The sequence below is a fragment of the Oncorhynchus keta genome, chromosome 16, assembly GCF_023373465.1.
Source record: "Oncorhynchus keta strain PuntledgeMale-10-30-2019 chromosome 16, Oket_V2, whole genome shotgun sequence".
Classification (NCBI taxonomy): domain Eukaryota; kingdom Metazoa; phylum Chordata; class Actinopteri; order Salmoniformes; family Salmonidae; genus Oncorhynchus; species Oncorhynchus keta.
The window spans coordinates 5,037,320-5,061,126 of NC_068436.1; the positions used below are offsets into that span (position 1 = coordinate 5,037,320).

At 45.7% G+C, this 23,807-nt stretch overlaps 1 protein-coding gene and 1 non-coding gene across 4 annotated transcripts; both read right to left on the bottom strand.

Moving 5' to 3' along the window:
* Nucleotides 1-8,399: 8,399 nt before the first annotated feature.
* On the bottom strand, nucleotides 8,400-23,532 carry LOC118395397 (uncharacterized). 3 transcript variants are annotated; one of them, XM_035789174.2, is made up of 9 exons: nucleotides 23,366-23,532; nucleotides 16,776-16,879; nucleotides 16,324-16,402; nucleotides 15,349-15,550; nucleotides 14,700-14,771; nucleotides 13,148-14,205; nucleotides 11,923-12,749; nucleotides 11,192-11,416; nucleotides 8,400-11,110 (listed from the first exon to the last, which is right to left on the bottom strand). In XM_035789174.2, the coding sequence occupies exons 1-9, from the start codon at nucleotides 23,458-23,460 to the stop codon at nucleotides 10,857-10,859; spliced, it is 2,916 nt and encodes a 971-aa protein (XP_035645067.1). In that variant the 5' UTR covers nucleotides 23,461-23,532; the 3' UTR covers nucleotides 8,400-10,856. The 3 variants fall into 3 exon arrangements, with proteins under 3 accessions (XP_035645067.1, XP_035645068.1, XP_035645066.1); XM_035789175.2 differs by having other exon boundaries at nucleotides 11,207-11,416; nucleotides 15,349-15,553; XM_035789173.2 differs by having other exon boundaries at nucleotides 15,349-15,553.
* trnaa-ugc (transfer RNA alanine (anticodon UGC)) lies at nucleotides 19,017-19,088 on the bottom strand. The gene has a single exon. It is a non-coding gene; the product is annotated as a tRNA-Ala (tRNA).
* Nucleotides 23,533-23,807: the final 275 nt, after the last annotated feature.

The window sequence follows — 23,807 nt, forward strand, 5'->3', positions numbered from 1 at the left end:
CTGGGCTTGCAGTACAGCTATCCTCGCCGTAAGGCGAGCACAGCGGCTGCAATTAGAAGGCATCATGTTAATGTTACTACTTAGCTTCGGCTGTTGGAGGTCCTGACGAATCGTGTCCAGATAAAGCGTCCGGAGTGAAAAAGTTGAGGAAAAAATAAATAAATATATACGGTAATTAAAAAGTGAAACCCGTAAAGTTGTCAGGTAGCAAAATAGGTTGGCAACAAAACGCACAGCAATTCGAAAACAAGCCTGCAAGTTGCAGGCCTGCAAGTTGTGACCGGAAATGAGTCCAACCAATACACAGACTCCCAATGTTGTTTCCCAAAGCCAGTTATAGTATTTTACGTGAGGGTGTGTGTCTACCTTGCAGGCCGTCATTTGTAAAGTAGAATTTGTTCTTAACTGACTTGCCTTGTTAAATAAAAATGTCCATGGAAGGAGAGGATGCCACTTGAAAGTATTGAGATGTACCCCATGTGAGACGTTGTATTGGAACCTACCCACTAGAGGGCAGTGAGAACTCAGAAGTGTGTGCATGACTGCAGCACACAAAACGGATGCCTCTTTTCTCATAGTGAACATGGTCAATTTGGATATAATTGCACACTTGCCAAACTACACATCTGCAGTGATTTCCTGCTGATGTGAGTTTGAGAAATGCTGAAGTTAAAGCCCTATTATTGTGGGGATGACAGCTGGGTGGCCTAGAAGACTGGGTGTGTAGGTGGGAGTATGGATGGATGGATGGACATAGGTGAATGTCTGGAGGCTACATGGTGGGGTGGATGAGGATGGGTGGCTGGGGAATGAGATTGGAGGTTTGGGAGGCTGAGTAGCAACATAAATAGGAGGCTGGATGGCAAGGGAATGGAAGGCTGATGGATGTTTGGAGGCTGGGTGGCAACAGATTGATGGATAGTTGGGAGGCAGGGAAGATGGAAGGCTGGAGACTGAGGAGTGAGAGTCTAGGGGGGGATGGGGGTCTAATATCTTTGGCCCCTCTGCTAGAAGACTGGGAGGCTGGGTGGGTGGGTGGGGGTAGAGACCTGTGATCTGAGTCTGGAGATATGTACAGAATGGGGCAAGCAATGGTGTAGCACTATCTTGTAGGTTACAGCTCACAATTCTATGAATTTATTTTGGTAATCCGTTATTTTAAACATTGACATATTGAATTAACAAGAATCCGATGCATTGTACCATCACACTTAAGTTGACACTAACATTCAGGGTTTGTCCCTAGATGACTTATATAAAGGAAGGGCAACTTTGATGGAGGTGGGGGCCACCATGTTTTTACTCATTGTGAGGGGCCACAGTTTCTCGCAGGTCTGCATATCCACATCAGTCCGTTTTGTTGCAATTCTATATACAGTGGGGCAAAAAGTATTTAGTCAGCCACCAATTGTGCAAGTTCTCCCACTTAAAAAGATGAGAGGCCTGTCATTTTCATCATAGGTACACTTCAACTATGACAGACAAAATTAGATGTTTTTTCTCCAGAAAATCACATCGTAGGATTTTTTATGAATTTATTTGCAAATTATGGTGGAAAATAAGTATTTGGTCAATAACAAAAGTTTATCTCAATACTTTGTTATATACCCTTTGTTGGCAATGACAGAGGTCAAACGTTTTCACAAGGTTTTCACACACGGTTGCTGGTATTTTGGCCCATTCCTCCATGCAGATCTCCTCTAGAGCAGTGATATTTTGGGGCTGTTGCTGGGCAACATGGACTTTCAACTCCCTCCAAAGATTTTCTATGGGGTTGAGATCTGGAGACTGGCTAGGCCACTCCAGGACCTTGAAATGCTTCTTACGAAGCCACTCCTTCGTTGCCCGGGCAGTGTGTTTGGGATCATTGTCATGCTGAAATGTGATTTTCTGGATTTTTTTTCTCATTTTGTACTTTCTTGCCCCACTGTATATTGCTATGGGGTGTAGAGAAAAAGTTGCAGTATTTGACAAATAAAAAGTAATCTAAAAAAAGTAGGGGTCAAAATGATTGACACCCCTAAAGATTTTTTATAAATAAAGTAGTCAAAAGTGTAGTATTTGTTCCCATATTCCTAGCATGCAATGATTACATCAAGCTTGTGACTACAAACGTTTTGGATGCATTTGCTGTTTGTTTTGGTTGTGTTTCAGATAATTTTGTGCCCAATAGAAATGAATGGTAAATAATGTATTGTCATTCTTATTGTAAATAAGAATATATGTTTCTAAACACTTCTACAATGTGGGTGCTATCATGATTATGGATAATCTTGATTGAATCGTGAATGATAATGAATGAGGGAAATTAGTGTCAAATATCATAGAAGTGGTTCCAAAATGATACTGCATTATTTACCATTCATTTCTATTGGGCACAAAAAAATCTGAAACGGCTACCTAAACTGCAAATGCATCCAACAAGTTTGTATAAAATAATATAATATCCCCCCCCCCAGAAAAATGTACAATACAACATACAGGGGCTACACCCCTGCTTGCTTGTTTTAAGTTTGTATTCACAAGGCATGATTGTGTGCTTCTACATCTGCATTGCTTGCTGCTTGGGGTTTTAGGCTGGGTTTCTGTATAGCACTTTGTGACACCTGTTGATGTAAAAAGGTCTTTATAAATACATTTGATTGGTGTCTGCTCTGTAACAATAAAAATGCACTAACTTGAATTCATGTGCATGACCCGTTGCATAAAACGGACTAAATTTAAGCATAATTTGGATGCGGTATGGTGGTCATTGGCTCAACTTACCCCAAGGCAAACAATTTCACTATATTAGCCCACACAGCTACAAGGATGCACTTTCATGCCAGGTTTAGGACCTCATATTGTAGCTTAGAGGCCCTAACTTATGTATAAAACAATCTACACTGACCAAAAATATAAATGCAACATGTAATATGTTTCATGAGCTGAAATAAAAGATCTCAGAAATGTTCCATACGCACAAAAAGCTTATTTCTCTCATTTTGTGCACAAATTTGTTTACATCCCTGATAGTGAGCATTTCTCCTTTGCCAAGATAATCCATCTACCTGACAGGTGTGGCATATCAGGAAGCTGATTAAACAGCATGATCATTACACAGGTGCACCTTGTGCTAAGGACAATAAACAGCCACTCAAATGTGCAGTTTTGTCACACAACACAATGCCACAGATATCTCAAGTTGAGTGAGCGTGCAGTTGGCATGCTGACTGCGGGAATGTAAACCAGAGCTGTTGCCAGAGATTTTGTTAATTTCTCTACCATAAACTTCCTCCAACATCATTTTAGAGAATTTGGTAGTAAGTCCAACTGGTCTCACAACTGCAGACCACGTGTACGGCATCCTGTGGGTGAAGGGTTTTCTGATGTCAACGTTGTGAACCAAGTGTCCCATGGTGGGGTTATGGTATGGGCAGGCAAAGGTTACGATAGCATTTTGAAAGCACATAGATACTGTGACGAGATCCTGCGGCCCATTGTCGTGCCATTCATCCGTCGCCATAACCTCATGTTTCAGCATAATAATGCACGGCCCCATGTCTCAAGGATCTGTACACAATTCCTGGAAGCTGAAAATGTCTGAGTTCTTCCATGGCCTGCAAACTCACGAGACATGTCACCGATTGAGCATGTTTGGGATGCTCTGGATTGACGTGTACAAATGCGTGTTCCAGTTCCCACCAATATCCAGCAACTTTGCACAGCCATTGAAGAGGAGTGGGACAACATTCCACAGGACACAGTCAACAGCCTGATCAACTGTATGCGAAGGAGATGTATCGCGCTGCATGAGGCAAATGGTGGTCACACCAGATACTGACTGGTTTTCTGATCCACACACCTACCTATTTTTTTTTAAGTATCTGTGACCAACATGCATATTTATTTTGTATTTTATTTAACCTTTATTTAACTAGGCAAATCAGTTAAGAACAAATTATTATTTACAATGACGGCCTATCCCGGACGACGCTGGGCCAATTGTGCGCCACCCTATGGGACTCCCAATCACGGCCGGTTGTGATACAGCCTGGAATCAAACTAGGGTCTGTAGTGACACCTGTAGCACTGAGATGCAGTGCCATAGATCTCTGCGCCACTTGGGAGCATATCTGTATTCCCGGTCATGTGAAATCCATAGATTAGGGCCTAATTAATTTATTTCAGTTGACTGATTTCCTTGTCTGAACTGTAACTCAGTAAAATCTTTGAAAATTGTTGCATGTTGTGTTTTTAGATTTGTGTACAGTATACTTTGGGTTAGATCAGGGATTCTCAAACTCAGGCCTCGGGACACCAAGGGGACCACATTTCGTTTTTTCAAATAATCAACTAATCATCAAGCTTTGATCATTTGAATCAGCTGTGTAGTCAACATAGAGAAGCTAACTTACTATTTATCTAACTTATCAAACTCGATTTTTGTTTTCCTCATGTAAGTTAGCTGAACAAGATCCCTTTTATTTGCTATTTACAAAGTTGTGCTGTTCCCCCTTGTCTCACGGAGTGTTTGTTCCCTGGGTCCCTTTTTGTTCATGGATGATGATAGGGTACATGAAAAGGCTTAACTCTGGGTGCCGAACATGGAGCTCCTAGCTACAGAATTGGAACGGGATGTGTGATGCTCCATACCCGTTACAGCTTGGCTAGCGTACATTTTAGAAAGGGATTTTTCAATTAACCTGTTCTTGTCAATACTTTTCTTCCAATTTGAGAACAAAGAAAGTATCTTATACATGTCCGTGTACAGTTGCTGGGGGAGTCTCAAAAAACCTGAGAAATTCAGAAAGATATGAATTACACGTTTTCTATCAAGTGGGAAATGCTTCTTAAGTTCCTCAGCGTTCACATCACAGAGGACTTGTCATGGACCAACACCACCGCCACAGCGTCAATCTTTGTTTTGGTCGCACAGCACTGTGTGGCGTGCCGTCATCTACACATAGAAACAAGTTGTTACGGCAAAGATGTTGGGAAATGCAAGATGTCTGGCAGCTAAAATGACGAGGGAACTCCTCACTCGGTTCAAAACGTGGATTTAATATCGTTCAGACATTGCTCATGTTTTTGGAGAACCACCTGCAACTGGACAGACATTTCTAAGATACTTTCTTCTTTCTAGATTCAGAAGAAAAGTGTATCGCCAAGAACAGGTCATTGAACAATTCCTAAAATGCACGCTAGCCAAGCTGTAACGGGTATGGAGCATCACACATCCCGTTCCTATTCTGTAGCTAGGAGCTAGCTGCTTTGCCTCACTGCAGAGTACGCTCTAGACCAGGTCTGATATCGTTCCCCTGGAGAAAGGCAGCCTTTGGGGAGTGTGGCACAACAATCAGGGGAGTAAAACTCAAAATTGTCAGGCCTCCCGAGTGGCGCAGCGGTCTAAGGCAGCTAACTTACATGAGGAAAACAAAAATCGAGTTTGATAAGTTAGATAAATAGTAAGTTAGCTTCTCTATGTTGACTACACAGCTGATTCAAATGATCAAAGCTTGATGAGTAGTTGATTATTTGAAAAAACTAAATGTGCTCCCCTTGGTGTCCCGAGGCCTGAGTTTGGGAATCCCTGATCTAACCCAAAGTATAGAGGCGTCACTGCAGACCCGGGTTCAATCCTAGGCTGTATCACAACTGGCCGTGATCGGTAGTCCTGTCGGGCGGCGCACAATTGGCCAGGCTGACCTCGGTCGTCAGGGGAAGGGTGTTTCCTCCGACACATTGGTGCGGCTGATTTTCCAGGGTTAAGCTGACTGGTGTTTAGAAGCACGGTTTGCCCTTTCGGGGGACGCGTGACTCGACCTTAGTCTCCCGAGCCCGTTGGGGAGTTGTAACGATGAGGCAACATTTGAAATTGGGAAGAAGAAGGGGGTAAAAACAAAATAAAAAGACCTTGCTGCAAGTGAATATTCTGATTGATTTATTGGCAGTGATGCTCTCAAACCGAACAAAGATTTGAGGGGCCAGGACACTGCTCTCCGTGCAGCCAAGATAGCAATGGTAATATCTCTGCTTTGTGTGTTTTCCGCATGTATTTGCCTGCTGATCATATTATTAAAGTCTTAGTTTTTCCCCATTCTGTCTCTGTTCACAGTCCATATTGAGGCCCAGTACATGTTGAGGCCCAGTACATGTTGAAGCCCAGTACATGTTGAGGTCCAAGACATGTTTAGTTTTTTGGCACCCTAGTTTTAATGATCTAGATCAAGGGGGGGGGGGGTGATGACTGCACAACAAAAACACAGATGTTCTACATCAATCTGTAAGCTCTTTGTGGGAGTTGTAGCTGTTGTATGACTAAGTAAATACTAGAACAAAAACTGTAGCATCCTGTAGCAAAATATTCCATATAGATTCCATCTGCAAGTCAACGTAGGACAAGAGTGTCGAGTGAAAGGATGTTCGACTGGCACTGCATAGTTGTAGTAATTTTAAATGGACAGGACGAGTGTTCGTACAGTAGGCTAATTTTATTTTTTAAACGTAGTCAATTGTTACACGTAGATATGGGTTGTGTGCCTGTTTGAGTGTCGTCATGTTAGTGTTATGTAGTAGTAGATGCAGGCTACTTGATTATGGATAGTAGGGTGCATAAAACGTCATATATTCGTAACAAAGGGCAATATTTCAGAAGGTACAATAGAAATTACGGTTAGAAAATGTGGAAAAGCAGTCACATCTACTGAAAATATGTTTGTTTCTAACTTCAAGTATGTGCAGTAATCAAGTGACAAGTTGACTTAAGCTGGTAAATTTGTAGTAATGTTGGTATCATTTTTTTTTTTTAGCTTTGGAGCTCTTACAGAAATTTGAGAGACCGAAAGAAGTCAAGATTCCGTGGAACGTCATAAGCACTCATTACAAGGGAAGATTCCATAGAATGTCATGACCACTTGCAATTGAGGGTAAGGGACTAAATAAAGGAAATGGGGTTAGGTTAAGCCAGTTGAACAGCCTTTCTTAAACAATTTAGGCTGTGTTCACACAGGCAGCCCAATTCTGATCTTTTTTCCCCACTAATTAGTCTTTTGACCAATTACATCAGATCATCAAATGACCAATTAGCGGGGGGAGGAATCAGAATTCGGCTGCCTTTCTGAACAGCCTGCTAGGCTCTGTACAAACTGCAATGGCTGAGAAGAATCAAACCCCTCCGTTGGATCTTTCCCTCCAATGCTTTTGAGGAGGTGAGGAGAGAAGACAAGGAATGGAGGAAATATTAATTTGGCCTTTTCTCAATTGGGTAACACATTTAAAAACGACATACTACTTATTTTATCTATAGCATTTCTAGCACAACTAGGATACATTTCTTTTTACTACCTTACATATACATTTTACCCCCATAAATAGCATTTTCCTGATGACGAGAATGAGTCTAGCGAAGTCGGAGTTTCAATCCTGCTGCTCTATAACAGGTCTTGGATTGAATCCTGGGGGCGTATTCATTACGGAAACAGTTGACCGTTTAAGAACCAAACGGAAGAAAACAGAGCAAAACAAGAGTTTATATTGGTCAAATTCAGGTTAGGTCCCTCCCTATTCCATTAGGTTTTCATTCGTTTAGGAAATGTTTTTCAACAGAATCGGAATAATGTATACACCCCCAGGCCTCAATCTTGTTCTGAGGGAAGCTCAGCCTCATGGGCAGATCTAATGTAATTGGTTGGATGAAAGCTCAGTGGGCAGGACTTAGGAGTTTATGGGTTAAAACATATAAAAAAAAGAAAAGGCCTTACAGGTGGCAGGAGCGACCTGCAAGATTTCCAGTTCTTATCCAGGTTGCAACTTTTGTTTACAACCTCACCTAACATTCTTAACTAATAATATTTATAAATCTGACTGTATACGTTTCAAAGGGCTCCATTCAATCCATATCGCGGAAATTCAGCTTTGTAGCACGATAGACAATTAAAGGCAATGTTCCCAGTTTGAAATATGAGTAAAAAAAAAAAAAAATAAGACTGGCGGGGACCTGATCGTTGCTCAGCACTCAAGATGCTTTATGAATGCAGGTCTAGTTCTGTTTGATTCCAGGGCAACACTCCCATCTGGTGGTCTAGTTAGTGAACTGTATGGTGAGGAAAAATAAAGCACTTAACATTTTGGAATATGTCCCAATTATCTCTTCTTCTCAATGTGTGCACCTGTTTACTTTCCTTCATGATTTGAACTAAATTTGAAAATAAATATTGTGTAAACACCCACTAGCCCATTCATCCACCAATTCAATGTATTTAGATTTGTGGTAAGTAGTAAACAAGTGTACAATTCAGGAGAAAAAAATATATTATTGGAACGCACTCATTGTTAGTACATTGAAAGATTCATATTTCAGAAATATGACTTGAACTTTTCATCAGACTCATATAAAACATAACACAAACAAACCAAGCCATTGTGTAGTTTTTACCCCTTTATGTGTTTCTGTGAATATTTACAAAACCATAGGCCTATGTACAATACCAACTCGCAAATGAACAAATAAAAGCTACGGATAAGCACAAACTAACCAGTTTACGTGATGATCTTTTTTTTAATGTACACTGAAACTGGCAAGATAATAGCGTGAAACAATGTAAGATTATATGTGATTAGTTGAATTTATTTGACATACCTGTCGAGAGGCGTTGTGTGGTTTTATTCCAATAAAACAAGATGTCGGGTTACTTGGCGCTCTGATGAACCTACAAAGAAACCGAGCTCTGGTCCGGGGCGTTAGTGCGTCTTGCTGAAGCTAAAAAGGCCGTGATTCAACCCGACCGCGCTTCGCCGGCAATACACTTTTTAAAAGGCAATGTTCCCGCGTTCGTGGAGACCGCGTGCATGGTCAACTCTGCACGTGTTGGCTTAATCGGAAATTACCTTTCACATGTCAAGCGCGCTATAACGCAAATCTACCAATGATCGGATTGAATGCCGGCCTAAGAGTCAGCAAAACACCCTGGACTAGAGCTTCAAGCAGCCCATCATCTAACTGCAATAAACCATAGAGACTAGAGTAGCTTAAAAAAAGACGATCAACAAACGACGCAACAACAATGCACGTAAAAAAGAAAAGCAAAAAAAAAAACAGATATATAACATGGCATAGTATTCAGCTATGCTCACTCTTCTGAAAAAAGCCCCCCCAAAAATCACTAAGTAACATAGAAGTAGCATAGAACACACCCAAGTTAAATACGGAACTCTGCACGTCGCAGAAGAATGGCCCGACGAGACAGGCTAATGCGCCTTTTTAAACCGCTTTTAAGAAAACGCATGTGCAACAGGATCAAAATAAAAGAATGATGCCAACAGCAAGAATATACTTGGTATATTTTAGGCAAAAGCAGTATTCAACTTCTGTCTTGTAGTGTCAATTTTGAAGGGAGCAGAAAAGCACCATGCTGACTATAGTGTCTTAGGTAGTCCAAAAAGAAACTTCACAACACATTGATGGTGGCGTCCCCCCCCCCACTCTAACCCAGGGTCTCTCTCGCGCCGCTCCTGGGGTGCAGGCTTTTGCTCCGGTCCAGCACTAACACACCTGTTTTAAGTAATGAACTAACCATGTTCTTTCAGTCAGGTCTAGTTTGATCAGGTGAGTTAGTGCTGGGCTGGAACGAAAGCATGCACTCTCCAGGACTGGGTGTTGGGAGACCCTATAACATCTTCTCAGCACTAGAAATACACACACTACAGCCTCAAACTCTAACCGTGTCAAGCTTTCTTGTGTTCAGAAACGTCCCTACAACACCCATGAAACACTGGAGTCCAGAAAATGTGAATAGAACAATATGTGGTGTGTTATCATTAACATCATCGTCATTATAACGTTATCATCGTTAACATGGTTCCGTCTAGTTTTGGAGAGAAAACAAAATGAACATGTCCATATACACTGTATAGTATACAGCTTGTGGCAACTCCTACACAGTCACTCCCTCTCTCACTCGCTTTGTCTCAGAGGACTATATATATATATATATATAAGGGTATCAATAGCTAGGTTTCCATCCAATTGGCGACAGATATTCAAAAATCTGCATCAAAACAATATGTGCATTTTCCCCACCAGAAATGTTTCCATCAAACCGACTGTGCGTGATGACGTAGTGCACATAAAAATACCTTTAGCTGTTCAATTCCCGTGTACCGAATAAAATAAAAAGTTAAATGGGTTTCCATCACATTTTCAACTCTGGGTTTCTCACAAAAAGTGTTGTTATATTGTGATGAGTCTGCCCAGTCTGTTATTGGAAAATCGCGCAGGTATAGCCTTCCCCTTTGAGAATATTATGGCCAAAAGAGCGAGATTATTTTTATTTGTCAAATGGCAGCCAAACATCGATCATTTCACCAGAAATAAGACCCTGGATATTTCTCGTAAAGTAGCATCAAGCTCATCACCTTGCAACCATCGATATGATGGTTTTTATACCAATATTTGCACATAAAAGCATGTCCACCGACATTTCTCGTGTACTTCACTTTACACACAAAAAAAGATCCCACCGTGTCTAACGTGTTTTGTTTTGTTGACATTTGGAAAGTTTATCAAAACATTTTCTGTCGTGACATTTTTGACCCGACATGGACTTTTCTGCCATGAAAAGGATGGAAACCTGCTTAATGAGATGTAGGCTACGTTCCGATACCCACATTAGCGTACCACTTCGAACACACGGCCACTACATTGCTTCCTTATAAGCGTCAACTCTGTTGCACTACAGAGTTTCCCATCAGCACTGCTGTGACGTTACGGAGTTGACCACTCCTCTGATTTGGCTTCCTTCATTCTATGTAGTACGCAAGTGTGGATACTGTGGAGCTGTTGTCGTGTCCGTCCATCAGTCTGTCCGCCCGTCTTCTCAGCACACCATGATTGGCGTCCCGTCGTCCTCGCGCCGCTGGTTCTTCTTGAGCAGCTGGATGCGGTTGTGACAGTAGAATTTGATGGCCCGCCAGTCTCGCCGGTTGGTGACCAGCAGAGGGCAGCTCTGAAGGCAGCGCTCGCAGTCGGCCTTGGCGGGCACGCGCAGCTCGGCGATGTTGGAGGTCAGGTGCTCCTCCACGGCGGCGCGCTCCGCGTCTGACCACGGGCGCTTGAGGACGCCGCGTTTGCCTGTGCGGGGAGAGTGTGGGTTAGTACACACAGGGGTGGATCTGTGTAGACATGTCTTTTGGAGTGTGAACACACACACACCTGATTTGGGCCCACCTGAGCCTCTCCTGCGGCCGGGGAGTGAGGGGGAGAGGGGCAATGCGGAGGAGGGTGTAACCTTGAGTTTCCTGGCACGCGGCGTCCTGCCGTTGGTCCTGCCCTTCCTCACCATCAGCAGGCTGGGAGGGGCCACCTCGCCCTTCTCCTTCCCCCCTTCGCCGTCAGAGTCGCCGTCCGAGTACGAGTCGGCCGAGTTGCCTGACATCACTGTAGGGGGAGAAAGAGAAGGGTCAAATACATGTACATGTTTCTCAACTTTAACTACAGCGCTGGTCCTCATCATACTAAAGGGCATTCCAAAATGAACAATCATTGTGAGATGACTAAACTGTTTAACCCCCTAGAGTCGATTGGCGCATTGCTGCGTCAATCGAAGTAACATAATGAACAAATCCCCATCAAAATGTCAGTTTAAGCTAGAGAGAACTTTTTCATCCGCCGATGTCGCATTTGCGGTGAAAGGTGGCAGAGGCAGAGTGGTGACCAGAGTGAGTCAGACCATGAGACATGCGGAAAATCGGTCTTCTCAAGAAAACATCCGATCAGTTTGACTGACCGCTAACCTTTCTCTAACGGTCATCATGCTTTGTTCCATTATATCAAGCAGGTTGAATCGAGCGCACTTAATACACAGTAAAGGAGAGAAAAATAACTCCACTTCTAGCTTGACTAGTCAGGTCTGACGTATATGTCAATCCTCAGTGTCTCCTTACCGTCAAGCTCCAGACAGATGTGGTGGAGGCTCATCCCCCGGAACAGCACGCCGTCTCTCTCCCCGCACAGCACCACGCGCCCCACTCTACCCATCAGCCCCGGGTCCTGGCCAATCCCGCCGCAGCTCTGCGTCACGTGGTACTCGCGCTCCAGGAAGTGTTCCAGGCGCTCTATGGCGTTCCCGCCCGGCTGTCCTGGCTCCTCCCCCTCGCCGAGCAATAGCAGCTGCGTCAAGATGGCGACCTGGCGCCGGACGCGCGTCTGGGTGAGGGCGCGGGGGTTCCGGGTGCCGCTGGAGCGGGCCAGACTCCGGAGGAGGTCGGTGCCCCGGAGGGGGGTGGCTGGAGAGTGGTACGGCCGGGCGAAAACGTACGGGTTCTGGGGATCGACGCCGACATCTTGCCTGGTCTGGAGGAGGAGTTCCAGACACGGCTCGCAGTGCGGTGGCAGGATAAGAGGCTGGACTCTTCCTCGTTTGCCCTGGACACCTACTCGAGGCAAATGCGGAAGCACGAGACGCTCAAAGGGCGAAAGCGATGCCTCCAGGGGTGTGAGGGCGGGCGGGGCGCCGGGGGGCACCGGCACGGGGCACTGGGGGGTGACACGGGCGCGGTATTCGGCTATGACCAGTTTGGAGACCTCGCACTCGCGGCGACGGTTGTAGAGGATGAGCAGGGCGAGGGAGGAGTGGCACAGGAGGCGCCAGGCCTCGGCGGATTGGAGCTGGCGGGACAGGGAGAGGAAGGCAGAGTGCTGGAGCCTGCGGAGGTAGAGAACCAGGGAAGACAGGGAGGAGAGGAGGGGCAGCATGTGGAGACGGCCCGAACTGAGGGAGGGAGAGGGAGGGAAGAAGAGAAAGAGAGAGGGGAGAGAGATTTAGTTTCAATTGCAGGTGTCAGTTATTAATTTATTCAACGCACAATTACAACAGGGAAAAATGTTTTCAAAGTATCTACTATCCTCATTACCTTTATTATAACGATAACATCACATTAGCAGTTTGAAGTTACTTTTAAGCCAGTCTCAGTTGATTTGATTTTAGTAATCTAATTTGAGCATGCTAAAAGCATTCCCACTGTTTTACATCCACCAACGCAGAAGCTAAGTAGCAGTTCAGTTTGCTGATACATCAACTATTTCTCACTATCCATTTGATGAGGTGAATTTGTCATTTAGGTGAACTAGTCCTTTAACGGAGTACCAACCCCCCCCCACAGCACTCACCTCAACAACTCCTTCTCCTTCTCCTCGGCTCCACTGTCATCTTCCATCATTCCGCTCTCCTCCTCCTCTTCTTCATTTTCATCCTCTTTAGGCAGCCGCTCCACCTCTTTGGGCGTCTGCTGAAAGACGTGGGGACAAGCCGCCTCTGCCTCTTCTTTGGGCCTCGCCACCGCCACTTCCACCAGGTCGTTCTCCTCTTCCTCCTCCTCTTTTTCCTTCTTCACTTTGCGCAGTCCCGCCTTTCTGGGCGGGGTCACAGCCACCGGAGGCGGGCTTCTCTTCAGAACGGACACGGCCACGGCACTGCGTCCTCGGGGCGGTGTCAACACCAGGGGGGAGGAGTTTCTTCCGACGGCAGAGGAAGGGGACTGGGCGGTGGTGGCGGAGGGACGTTGAGGAGATAGGGAGAGCGCGGCGGCTGCGGCGCCCCTCTGTGGTGGCTTGTGGGAATTTTGCTCCGCTCCTGACGCCGCCGATGATGACCGAGGTTGCTGCTCGGACTGAGCGTGGTGTGCGGCGTGTGCGGCCGCCAGGTGGGGCATAAATCGCTCGATAAGCGCAGCGCGGATCTCGGGCTGGTTGGGGTGGTGTTTGTCCAGGTGGCGCCCCAGTGAGCGGAAGTGACGCCCGCAGTAAGCGCAGCTCAGCTTCTGCGGGGGCACGCCCATGCCAACCCCCCTGGCGATGTTAATACTGATGTTCGCCGTCGTGTTGGGCCCCAATGGAGCAGGGGATTTGAACAGAGAAGGGCGAGGAGAGGTGGAGGAGGAGGAGGAGGGAGGAGGGGGGGAGAAGGTGAGGGGGCGGTATGAAGTGGAGAGGGGAGGGCGGCCCGGGGACGTCCTGTGAGGGGTGGTCCTCTTTTTGGAGGGGGTGGTGGTCCGGCGGCGTTTGCGGCGGCGAGGTGTGCGTCTCTGACTCCCGTCCTCGCCCCCCTCATTCTGGGGATCCGAGTCGCTGGCATTGGAGTGGGAGAGGGGGGAGGAAGAGGGGGAAAGGGGCCAGGAAGGGGTGAGGTAGTCCTGGGCTGAGAGAGAGGGGGGCACGGACTCTTCCTCCTGGGAGCGAGAGATGAGTAGTGTTTGAGCCAGTTGTGTGAGTAGAGTACAGACAAGTGACATAAGACAGACTGTTTAGAGCAGTGGTTCTCAACCCTGGTCCTGGGGAACCAAAGGGGTGCCCGTTTTTTGATTTTCCTTAGCACTGCACACACACCTGATTCAAAGCTTGAAGCATTGATGATGAGTTGATCATTTGAATCAGCTTTGTAGTACTAAGGTAAAAACTAAAAGGTGCACCACTTTGGGTCCCCAGGACCAGGGTTGAGAACCACTGGTTTAGTGTCTGTCAACGGTGGGTGTGTGAATGAGGAGTTTCCATTTAGAGCGCTGAGTGAGCAACACTAGTATGTTACAACGCTTAGAATCCTATAAGGAAAGTGAGTTGAGGGTATAGCAGACAGGCGTATGGAACATAGACATACAAAGCACGTACATGAGTATAGTATTTAAGTGTTGTACAAACATAGTAGGCAACGGGTGTCTTTTCTAACCTTTTTGATACTGTTGTTCTCGGGGTCGGAGAGACACTCGTATCTCCCTGGAGACACCGTACCACGGAAACCCTGGAGGAATATAGGCTCCATTAGCATTCATTGTTATCACCCAGTGCTGTCAATCAGACGGTCAAACGAATAACAGTAGTGCTCCAAAAAGCACTAGATACTATAATCAGTCAGATACAGTAGTCAGCCAAGGTGAAAATTCCCAGATACCCATGTATTATGGCCCAACAAAAATTACTCAACAATTTCTGTGAGAAAAATAGGATTATTTAACCAGACTAAAAGTAAACAGCGCAGAAATGTGTTGCACGTGATCCAATCGCTAGTTTCAGTACTTACAACTTGCCTCAGATAACACAAATCATGGATATTGTGGCATACTGTCGATTTCAAAATGTAACTATTTTGTCGTTATTTGGCTCACTACATGTGAAATGTAAGTCATTCATTGAAAACACTATTCACCAAATAGAAAGATGGGTAAACTGCATTTGACATCAACTATATCCCAGGTTATATCTGTAGCAGCCATCGCTATGGCTACAGTTACTTAGGCTCTAACAGGTACATCGTCATGGTTACTCACCATGGCAACAGTTACTTCGGCTCTCGCAGGTATGTCGCCATGGTTACTCACCATAGTGTTGTCTCCCCACTCGGTCAGGCTGTAGTCAACGGTGATCTCCTCTCCTTTGGTGATGTCTCGGATCGCTATGACGACCAGGCGCACCTGGCTCCCACAGTGTACCTCGCGGATGCGGCAGTTTGGAGGAGGGGGGTACATCACCGCCGCCCCCCTGCCCCCGCTGGATCCCTCCTCACCCAGCTCTAAAGACCCACTGCTGAAAGGGGGAGGGAGGAAGAGAGGTGGGGGGAGAGATAGGGAGGGAGAGAGAGAAGGGGTTGGAGGGAGCTAGATCAGCACAAGTGGACCTATGCGTACAAAATCAGCAAAAATAGCAGCTAACAAACACACTTTCAATTACACACTGCAACACACACACAGCTACCCCACGCAAAACAGCACAACAATACAAAACATTAGGAACACCTGCTCTTTCCATGAGACTGACCAGGTGACAGCTTTGATCCCATATTGGATGTCACTTCAAATCCACTTCAATCAGAACGGATGAAGGGGAGGAGACAGGTTAAAGAATGATTTTTAAGCCTTGAGACAATTGAGACATGGATTGTGTATGTCTGCCATTCAGAGGGAGAATGGGCAAGATGAAAGATTGCCTTTTGAACGGGGTATGGTAGTAGGTGCCAGGCGCACCGGTTTGTGTCAAGAGCTGCAATGCTGCTGGGTTTTTCACTCAACAGTTTCCTGTATGTATGAAGAATGATCCACCACCCAAAAGGACATCCAGCCAACTTGACACAACTGTGGGAAGCATTGGAGTCAACATGGGCCAGCATCCCTTTCGACACTTTCGACACCTTGTACGGCCGGTCAACTCAGTATTAGGAAGGTGCCCTTAATGTTTTGTATTCTACATAACAAAACACACACACGCACACAAACACAACTATACACACCAAATAAAAAACACATCATAAAAAAATAACACCATGAAATGAAATCCCCCACACACACAATCACACTCACCAGATCTGAGCAGGGTCATTGATGTAACATGGTCCATCCAGTGTTGGTCGTTTGTTCTCTGCAGCCTCCTTACCATCACCTGAGAGAAGAGTACAACAGGATTACACACGAGCACACACGCGAATGCACACAGACACACATGCACACACACACCGAAAGAACACACACACAAGGTCAACAACCTTTCACCCACCTGAACGCATATGCACGTCACACACCAGTCGCACACGAACACAGTCGCACACACGAACACAAACACACATTTATATATGTCAGCACGCACACACAACCCCCCTCTTCCACCCATAACACACACAATCATGGATGCATACACTACACAACTGTTACACACACACACACACACACACACACACACACACACACACACACACACACACACACACACACACACGTGTCAACACAAGAATCATCAATATAGGACAAACACACACCTGGACAGTAGCTGTGTTCGGAGCTGTCCTCCTCATCCTCTGTGACAAAGACTCGGTCGCACACTTTCACCGGCGTTCCCTTCCTTTTCCTCCCACAACCGCGTCTGTGGAACACACACAGGGAGAGAGAGATTCTATCAATTTCATCAATGCCCCAGGAGGACCAATCTTCACATCAATCAAGTAGGAAAAGCAATCAATACACTGATCACCAATTTATTTTACTAGGCAAGTCAGTTAAGAACAATATTTTATTTTCAATGACGGCCTAGGAACAGTGGGTTAACTACCTTATTCAGGGGCAGAACGACAGATTTGTACCTTGTCAGCTCGGGGATTCAAACTTGCAACCTTTCGGTTACTCGTCCAACGCTCTAACCACGATGCTACCCTGCCGCCCCACCAATAGGAAGCCAGTCTCAATTTCTGTATCCAACTACTTTCAACCAATAACAACTGAATCATTGATAAAACAATTTTGGATTGATTTAAACTATTTATTGGAAAAATTGCAATTACTTTGGTTTATTTGGGGAAAAAGCTGAATGCTGACTGGGTAGAATTGGATCAAATTCTTACTAGGTAAATTGGTGTTGAAGGGACATTTGTGAATCACAAGCCACAATACAAGACACTGATCCAAGGTCTGTGTTGAGTTTCACTCCACTGCCAGGGATTCAGGATACAGGGATGGTAAACTGATCCAAGAGCTGTGACTGCGGTGCAGAGTCTAGCCATAGCGTAAAGCCACTTGTAAGAGCAGTGGATACACTAGGAGCTGATCTGAGCTAATCTTTCTTTGCCTCAATCCTAGCTGTAACCATTCAAATACAAGCACTAGAAACTGGCTTTGGATCAGTGTGATTTAGGGCAGTTTGTCCACACACACACACACACACACACACACACACACACACACACACACACACACACACACAGTGTTTTCTGTAATTCTTTCTATTTTCTCCTTACATGACATTGGAGGCTCTTAAAACTAGGCCATATGAAGACAGTGCCTTGGTTTCTCAAGTGTTCATTACTGCGTGTGTGTGTGTTTGTGTGTGAGCGAGGGAGAGAGAGACTCTTTGAGCAGAGATATCAACCAGATTCGCTGTCTTTGTATTGATCTGCCCCTCGCTCTCCATCTGGACTCGTGATAACGCGTGTGTGTGACTGTGTGTGTGTGTGTGTGTGTGTGCGCGCCTGCACTTTCTTGTGTGCACACACACTCCCGTGTGTGTGTGTGTCTGCATGGTCACTCATGTAAACTTGGGCCTAGTTGCTCTTTCTTAAAGTAACAGGCTTCTTTTGAATGCATTTCACCCATTCCCCATTGTGTGAGGTAATTAACATTATCTAGAATGGTCTGTAATGGTAGAGCTATAAGAGGCATTAGCAACAACTGATTTACATACAGTACAGTGGTTTATAGTGTGTGTGTGTGTGTAGTACAGTACCACAGCCTTTCTAGCCTGGTAAATACCTCCACTTAGGTTACATACACTACATGACCAACAGTATGTGGACACCGGCTCTGCAAACATCTCATTCCAAAATATTGGGCATTAATATGGAGTTGGTCCCCCCTTTGCTGCTGTAACAGCCTCCACCTTTCTGAGAAGGCTTTCCACTAGATGTCGGAACATCGCTGCGGGGACTTGCTTCCATTCAGCCACAAGAGCATTAGTGAAGTCAGGCACTGATGTTGGGCAATTAGGCCTGGCTCGCAGTCAGCGTTCGATGGAGTTGAGGTCAGGGTTCTATGCAGGCCAGTCAAGTTGTTCCACACCGATCTCGACAAGCCATTTCTGTATGGACCTTGCTTTGTGCACGGGGGCATTGTCGTGCTGAAACAGCAAAGGGCCTTCCCCAAACTGTTGCCACACAGTTGGAAGCACAAGATCGTCTAGAATGTCATTGTATGCTGTAGCATTAAGATTTCCCTTCACTGGAACTAAGGGGCCTAACCCAAACCATGAAAAACAGCCCCAGACCATTATTTATCCTACACCAAACTTTACAGTTGGCACTGCATTGGGGCAGGTAGCGTTCTCCCGGCATCCGCCAAACCCAGATTTGTCTGTCGAACTGCCAGATGGTGAAGTGTGATCCACCACTTCAGAGAACTCGTTCCCACTGCCCAGTTTACATTTTTTTCTAATTGTAGTCATTTAGAAGACGCTCTTATCCAGTAGTACACAGTAGTGAGTGCATACATTTTCATACTTTTTTTTCATACTGCTCCCCAGTGGGAATCAAACCCACAACCCTGGCGTTGCAAGCGCCATGCTCTACCGACTGAGCCACACGGGATCTTTACACCACTCCAGCCGACACTTGGCATTGCGCATGGTGATCTTAGGCTTGTGTGTGGCTGCTTGGCCATGGAAACCCTTTCATGAATCACCTGGCGAACAGTTCTTGTGCTGATGTTACTTCCAGAGGCAGTTTGGAACTCGGTAGTGAGTGTTGCAACCGAGGACAGACGATTTTTACACACTTCAGCATTCGGCGGACCCGTCCTATGAGCTTGTGTGGCCTAACACTTCGCGGCGGTGACATTGTTGCTCCTAGACCTTTCCACTTCACAATGACAGCATTTACAGTTGACCAGAGCTGCTCCAGCAGGACAGAAGTTTGACGAACTGACTTGTTGGAAAGGTGGCATCCTACGACGGTGCCACGTTGAAAGTCACTGAGCTCTTCAGTAAAGCCATTCTACTGCCAATGTTTGTCTATGGAGACTGCATAGTTAGTTGTGTGCTCGATTTTATACACCCGTCAGCAACGGGTGTGGCTGAAATAGCCGAAACCACCAATTGTGTATGTATATATATGTATACATACATATGAAATACACTATATATAAACATACATAAATACATATGAAATACACATATATATATATATATATATATATATTAGTGTATTTCCTAACCAATTTGTTCCAATGGAATTTTGCTTATTTCACCTTGATGGCTTTATGTGTCTTCAAATACAGCAGGTGGGACAAGTGTAAAATGTTCTACTATGTGTGTTTGTGAATTCTACATGAATCAATGCACTACGACCACACGTTATATAGTGCGCTACTTTTGACCAGGGACCAGTTATGACCACGTCATATCGCCAGTCTCTAGGATTTATCATGACATATTCTCGTAAGCCCAACCAGGTTGAGGAAGTAAGTCCACAGGAGTGTCTCTCTTGGTGATATTCCATTGTGTGTGTGTGTGTGTGTGTGTGTGTGTGTGTGTGTGTGTGTGTGTGTGTGTGTGTGTGTGTGTGTGTGTGTGTGTGTGTGTGTGTGTGTGTGTGGTCTATTCTAGTACTGTCTAATCAGATGTCTCTCTTCTCCATTCCATCTGTCCTTCACTCTATCACTCCCTTTCTCCCATTGATTCTCTCCATTCCCCTATCCCTGCACATCTCTCCCTCTCCTCTCTCCCACAAACAAACACACTCTCACACACACAGCCCTCTGCCTTTGCCAACCCACATACACAAATACACAAACAAGCCCTCACTCAAGACCAACACACACACACACATACACTCTCTCTTCAGCCAAGCTCACATGCACGCACACACACCCCTCCCCCCTCTCTAAAGCTCACATGCTCTCACACACACACACACACTCAATGTCTCTCTCCCTCCCTCCCTCTCTCAAATATCCAAACCCACAGTCTCATGTTCCCTCTCTCTCACACACACACACACACACACAATCTCCAGAAAACATGCACCATCTCTTTCTCCCATGCATGCACATACATTTTAATACATACACATCCTCTCACACACTACACTAGTCTCCATAAGGCACGCATGCACACTCACACGCAATCCTCTTCGCACTCTCGCTCCTCCATGGATAACATTCCCTCTACACGCACACACTCCCTCCCCTCTCTCTCACACACACACACACACACACACACACACACACACACACACACACACACACACACACACACACACACACACACACACACACACACACACACACACACACACACACACACACACACACACACACACACACACACACACACACACACACACACACACTCCTTCCCTCTTTCATAAACAAAGTAGATGCATAAACACTCTCCTTTCCTCTGTCTCTTACACACAAGCAAACACACTGCCCTTGTCTAAGTCACACACACACACACACACACACACACAACCTTGCCTCTGTATCCCCTTTTACACACACCCTTCCCTTTTTCTCTCTGCCTGCAGAACACACACACACACACACACACACACACACACACACACACACACACACACACACACACACACACACCCCCTCCCCCTTCTCCCTCTGCCTCCAGAACAAACACACACAGGCACGCACACACAGACACACACATTCTCTCTCACACACATACACAGACTTTTTTTTTCTCCCCAAGACACACAGACACTCATTCTCCCTCCCTTCTCTGTTTCAAAAACGCACGCAAGCACGCACACACACACTTCCTCACCCTCTCTCCCTCACACACCCTCCCCTTCTCTTTCCCTCTCACACACACCCTCCCTCTTCTTGCTGTCTCCCCTTTAAACACACACACTCTCCCTCTCTGTGTGTAACACCCCCTCTCTCTCTCTCTCTCTCTCTCTCTCTGTAACACACACACCCTCCCCCTCTCTCTGTAACACACACACACCCTCCCCTTCTCTCTTCGTCACAAACACACTCTATCCCTCCATTTCTTAAAGACAGACACACACACTTTTCTTCACCAGTCTTCACTGTCAGTTTGTAATAACTAACCAAAAACTAAAATCTCCCACACACAAAATGTGATACCAGAAAATATTAGCCTCTTACCATCCTAAAATATTGTTTCTACTTTGAAGACAACACACTACTGGAAAGTCAGAAACACAAGTCTCACTCACACACACACAATATTCCCCTTTGCTTTATCCCTTCTACAAACACACACACACACACTAGTCACACACACACACACACACACACACACACACACACACACACACACACACACACCCTCCCCCACTAAGCAACACACTATTCCCTCCCCTTCCCTGTACCTCTCTCACACACTTCCCCACTATCTCTCCCTCACACACAAACTCCCCCTTTATTACACAAATATGCTCACCCTCACGTACACACACGTCCTTCAATCTCTCTCACAGCCCTCTCCTCGCACCCTCTCTCCCTAAAAACACACCTTATTTATTTTTCCTCACACTCTCCTCTCTCTCACACAATCTCTGAAAAATACACCTTTCTTCCTCTCCCCTACACACACATTTATTCAATTTCTCCTCTTGCTCTCTCACACACATATGAATACACACACCCTCACTCTCTTACACACACACACACACAACCACACAACTTCTCCCCTCCTTTCTCTCTCACTCACACACACACATACACTCTCATACACACATGCCACCCCCTCTAGCACACACACCACACACTCCCCTTCTCTCACACACACTGTGCTCATTCCACTCACACACTCTTGTTCTCTTTGTCACACAGTCTCTCCACACAACATGCACCCCCTCCCTCTCACACACACACACATACTGTCTCTGTCACGCACACACTCTCCCTCTCTCCAACACACACACTCATCTCTCTCTCTCTAGCACACACTCCCCCTCCCCCCTCTCACACACACATACTGTCTCTGTCACGCACACACACTCTAACACACACACTCCTCCCCCTTGCTCACACACACACTCCCTCCCCCCTCTCTAACACACACACACACACACACACACACACACACACTGCTCGTTCCTTTCTCTCACGCTCTCTCTTCTCCCTGTGTGTGTGAGAGCTCTCTCTTCTCTCACACACACACACACACACACACACACACACACACACACACACACACACACACACACACACACACACACACACACACACACACACAGAGAGAGGCTCTGGTAGCATATATAACCATAGCAAAAACGAACAAATATATTATATTGGGTTTACTTTTGTTTGTTAAGAGTATCTACTAGTACCGTTTGATAACTCGTTGGTTGGCTAGTAATTCACATACAATTTCACATTTGAGAAACATTTGTTAGTTAACTACACAAGTGCAGAAGTTGCTAAATTAGCTAGCTAGCTCGTACAGTTCTCGCACACACGTACAAGCGGGCGCGGAAAAACACACACACACACACACACACACACACACACACACACACACACACACACACACACACACACACACACACACACACACACACACACACACACACACCAAGCTGCTTTGTGAAGTGGGTAGCAACAAATGAATTATAGTCTAATGAACATTGTACTATAATTTATACGGGTTTCTCACACTCTCGCACAGAATAAGTTAATAACGAATGTATTACAACTTTAATTTGAGCCTACAATATAGCGTTAGATCAACACACACGGACAAGCACACACACACACACACACACACACACACACACACACACACACACACACACACACACATCTCGCTCGCTCGCGCTGTCACAGTCACTTCAGAAAAATACCTATGGCTACTAATTAACTAACTGACTAAAACCCTCACCCCCGAGGCGTCGGCACCGGTTTGGTTCCCTCTCCGTCGCTGTCCAGTGTCGGTGGCTCCCGGTAGTCGAAGAGCGAGAGTACGGTCTCCGCCATGTTAGCAATCAACTAGTCTTCTCCGTCCCTCTCTCGCTCTCCGGCTCTCTCCACTAGCTCACCCGAGGGTTATTCTAGCCACTCCCATTGCTTCAGAGCGGAGGGATGGGAAAAAAATAAAAATAAAACAACAAGCTACTAAACGATATGTTTAGCTCGTATATAACAAACAAACAAAATAACATCCATACATTGTGGTAATGGTAGGGCCGTTTTAAAGGGAATATGCTTAGAAGGCTTATTCTTTGGAAGTGCGGTAAAGATTCAACCCTACAGATATACGCATTGGACTCGTCTGAGGAGAGACCATGAAAAAAATAGTTGATGCCTAAATGCCTACCCGTTTC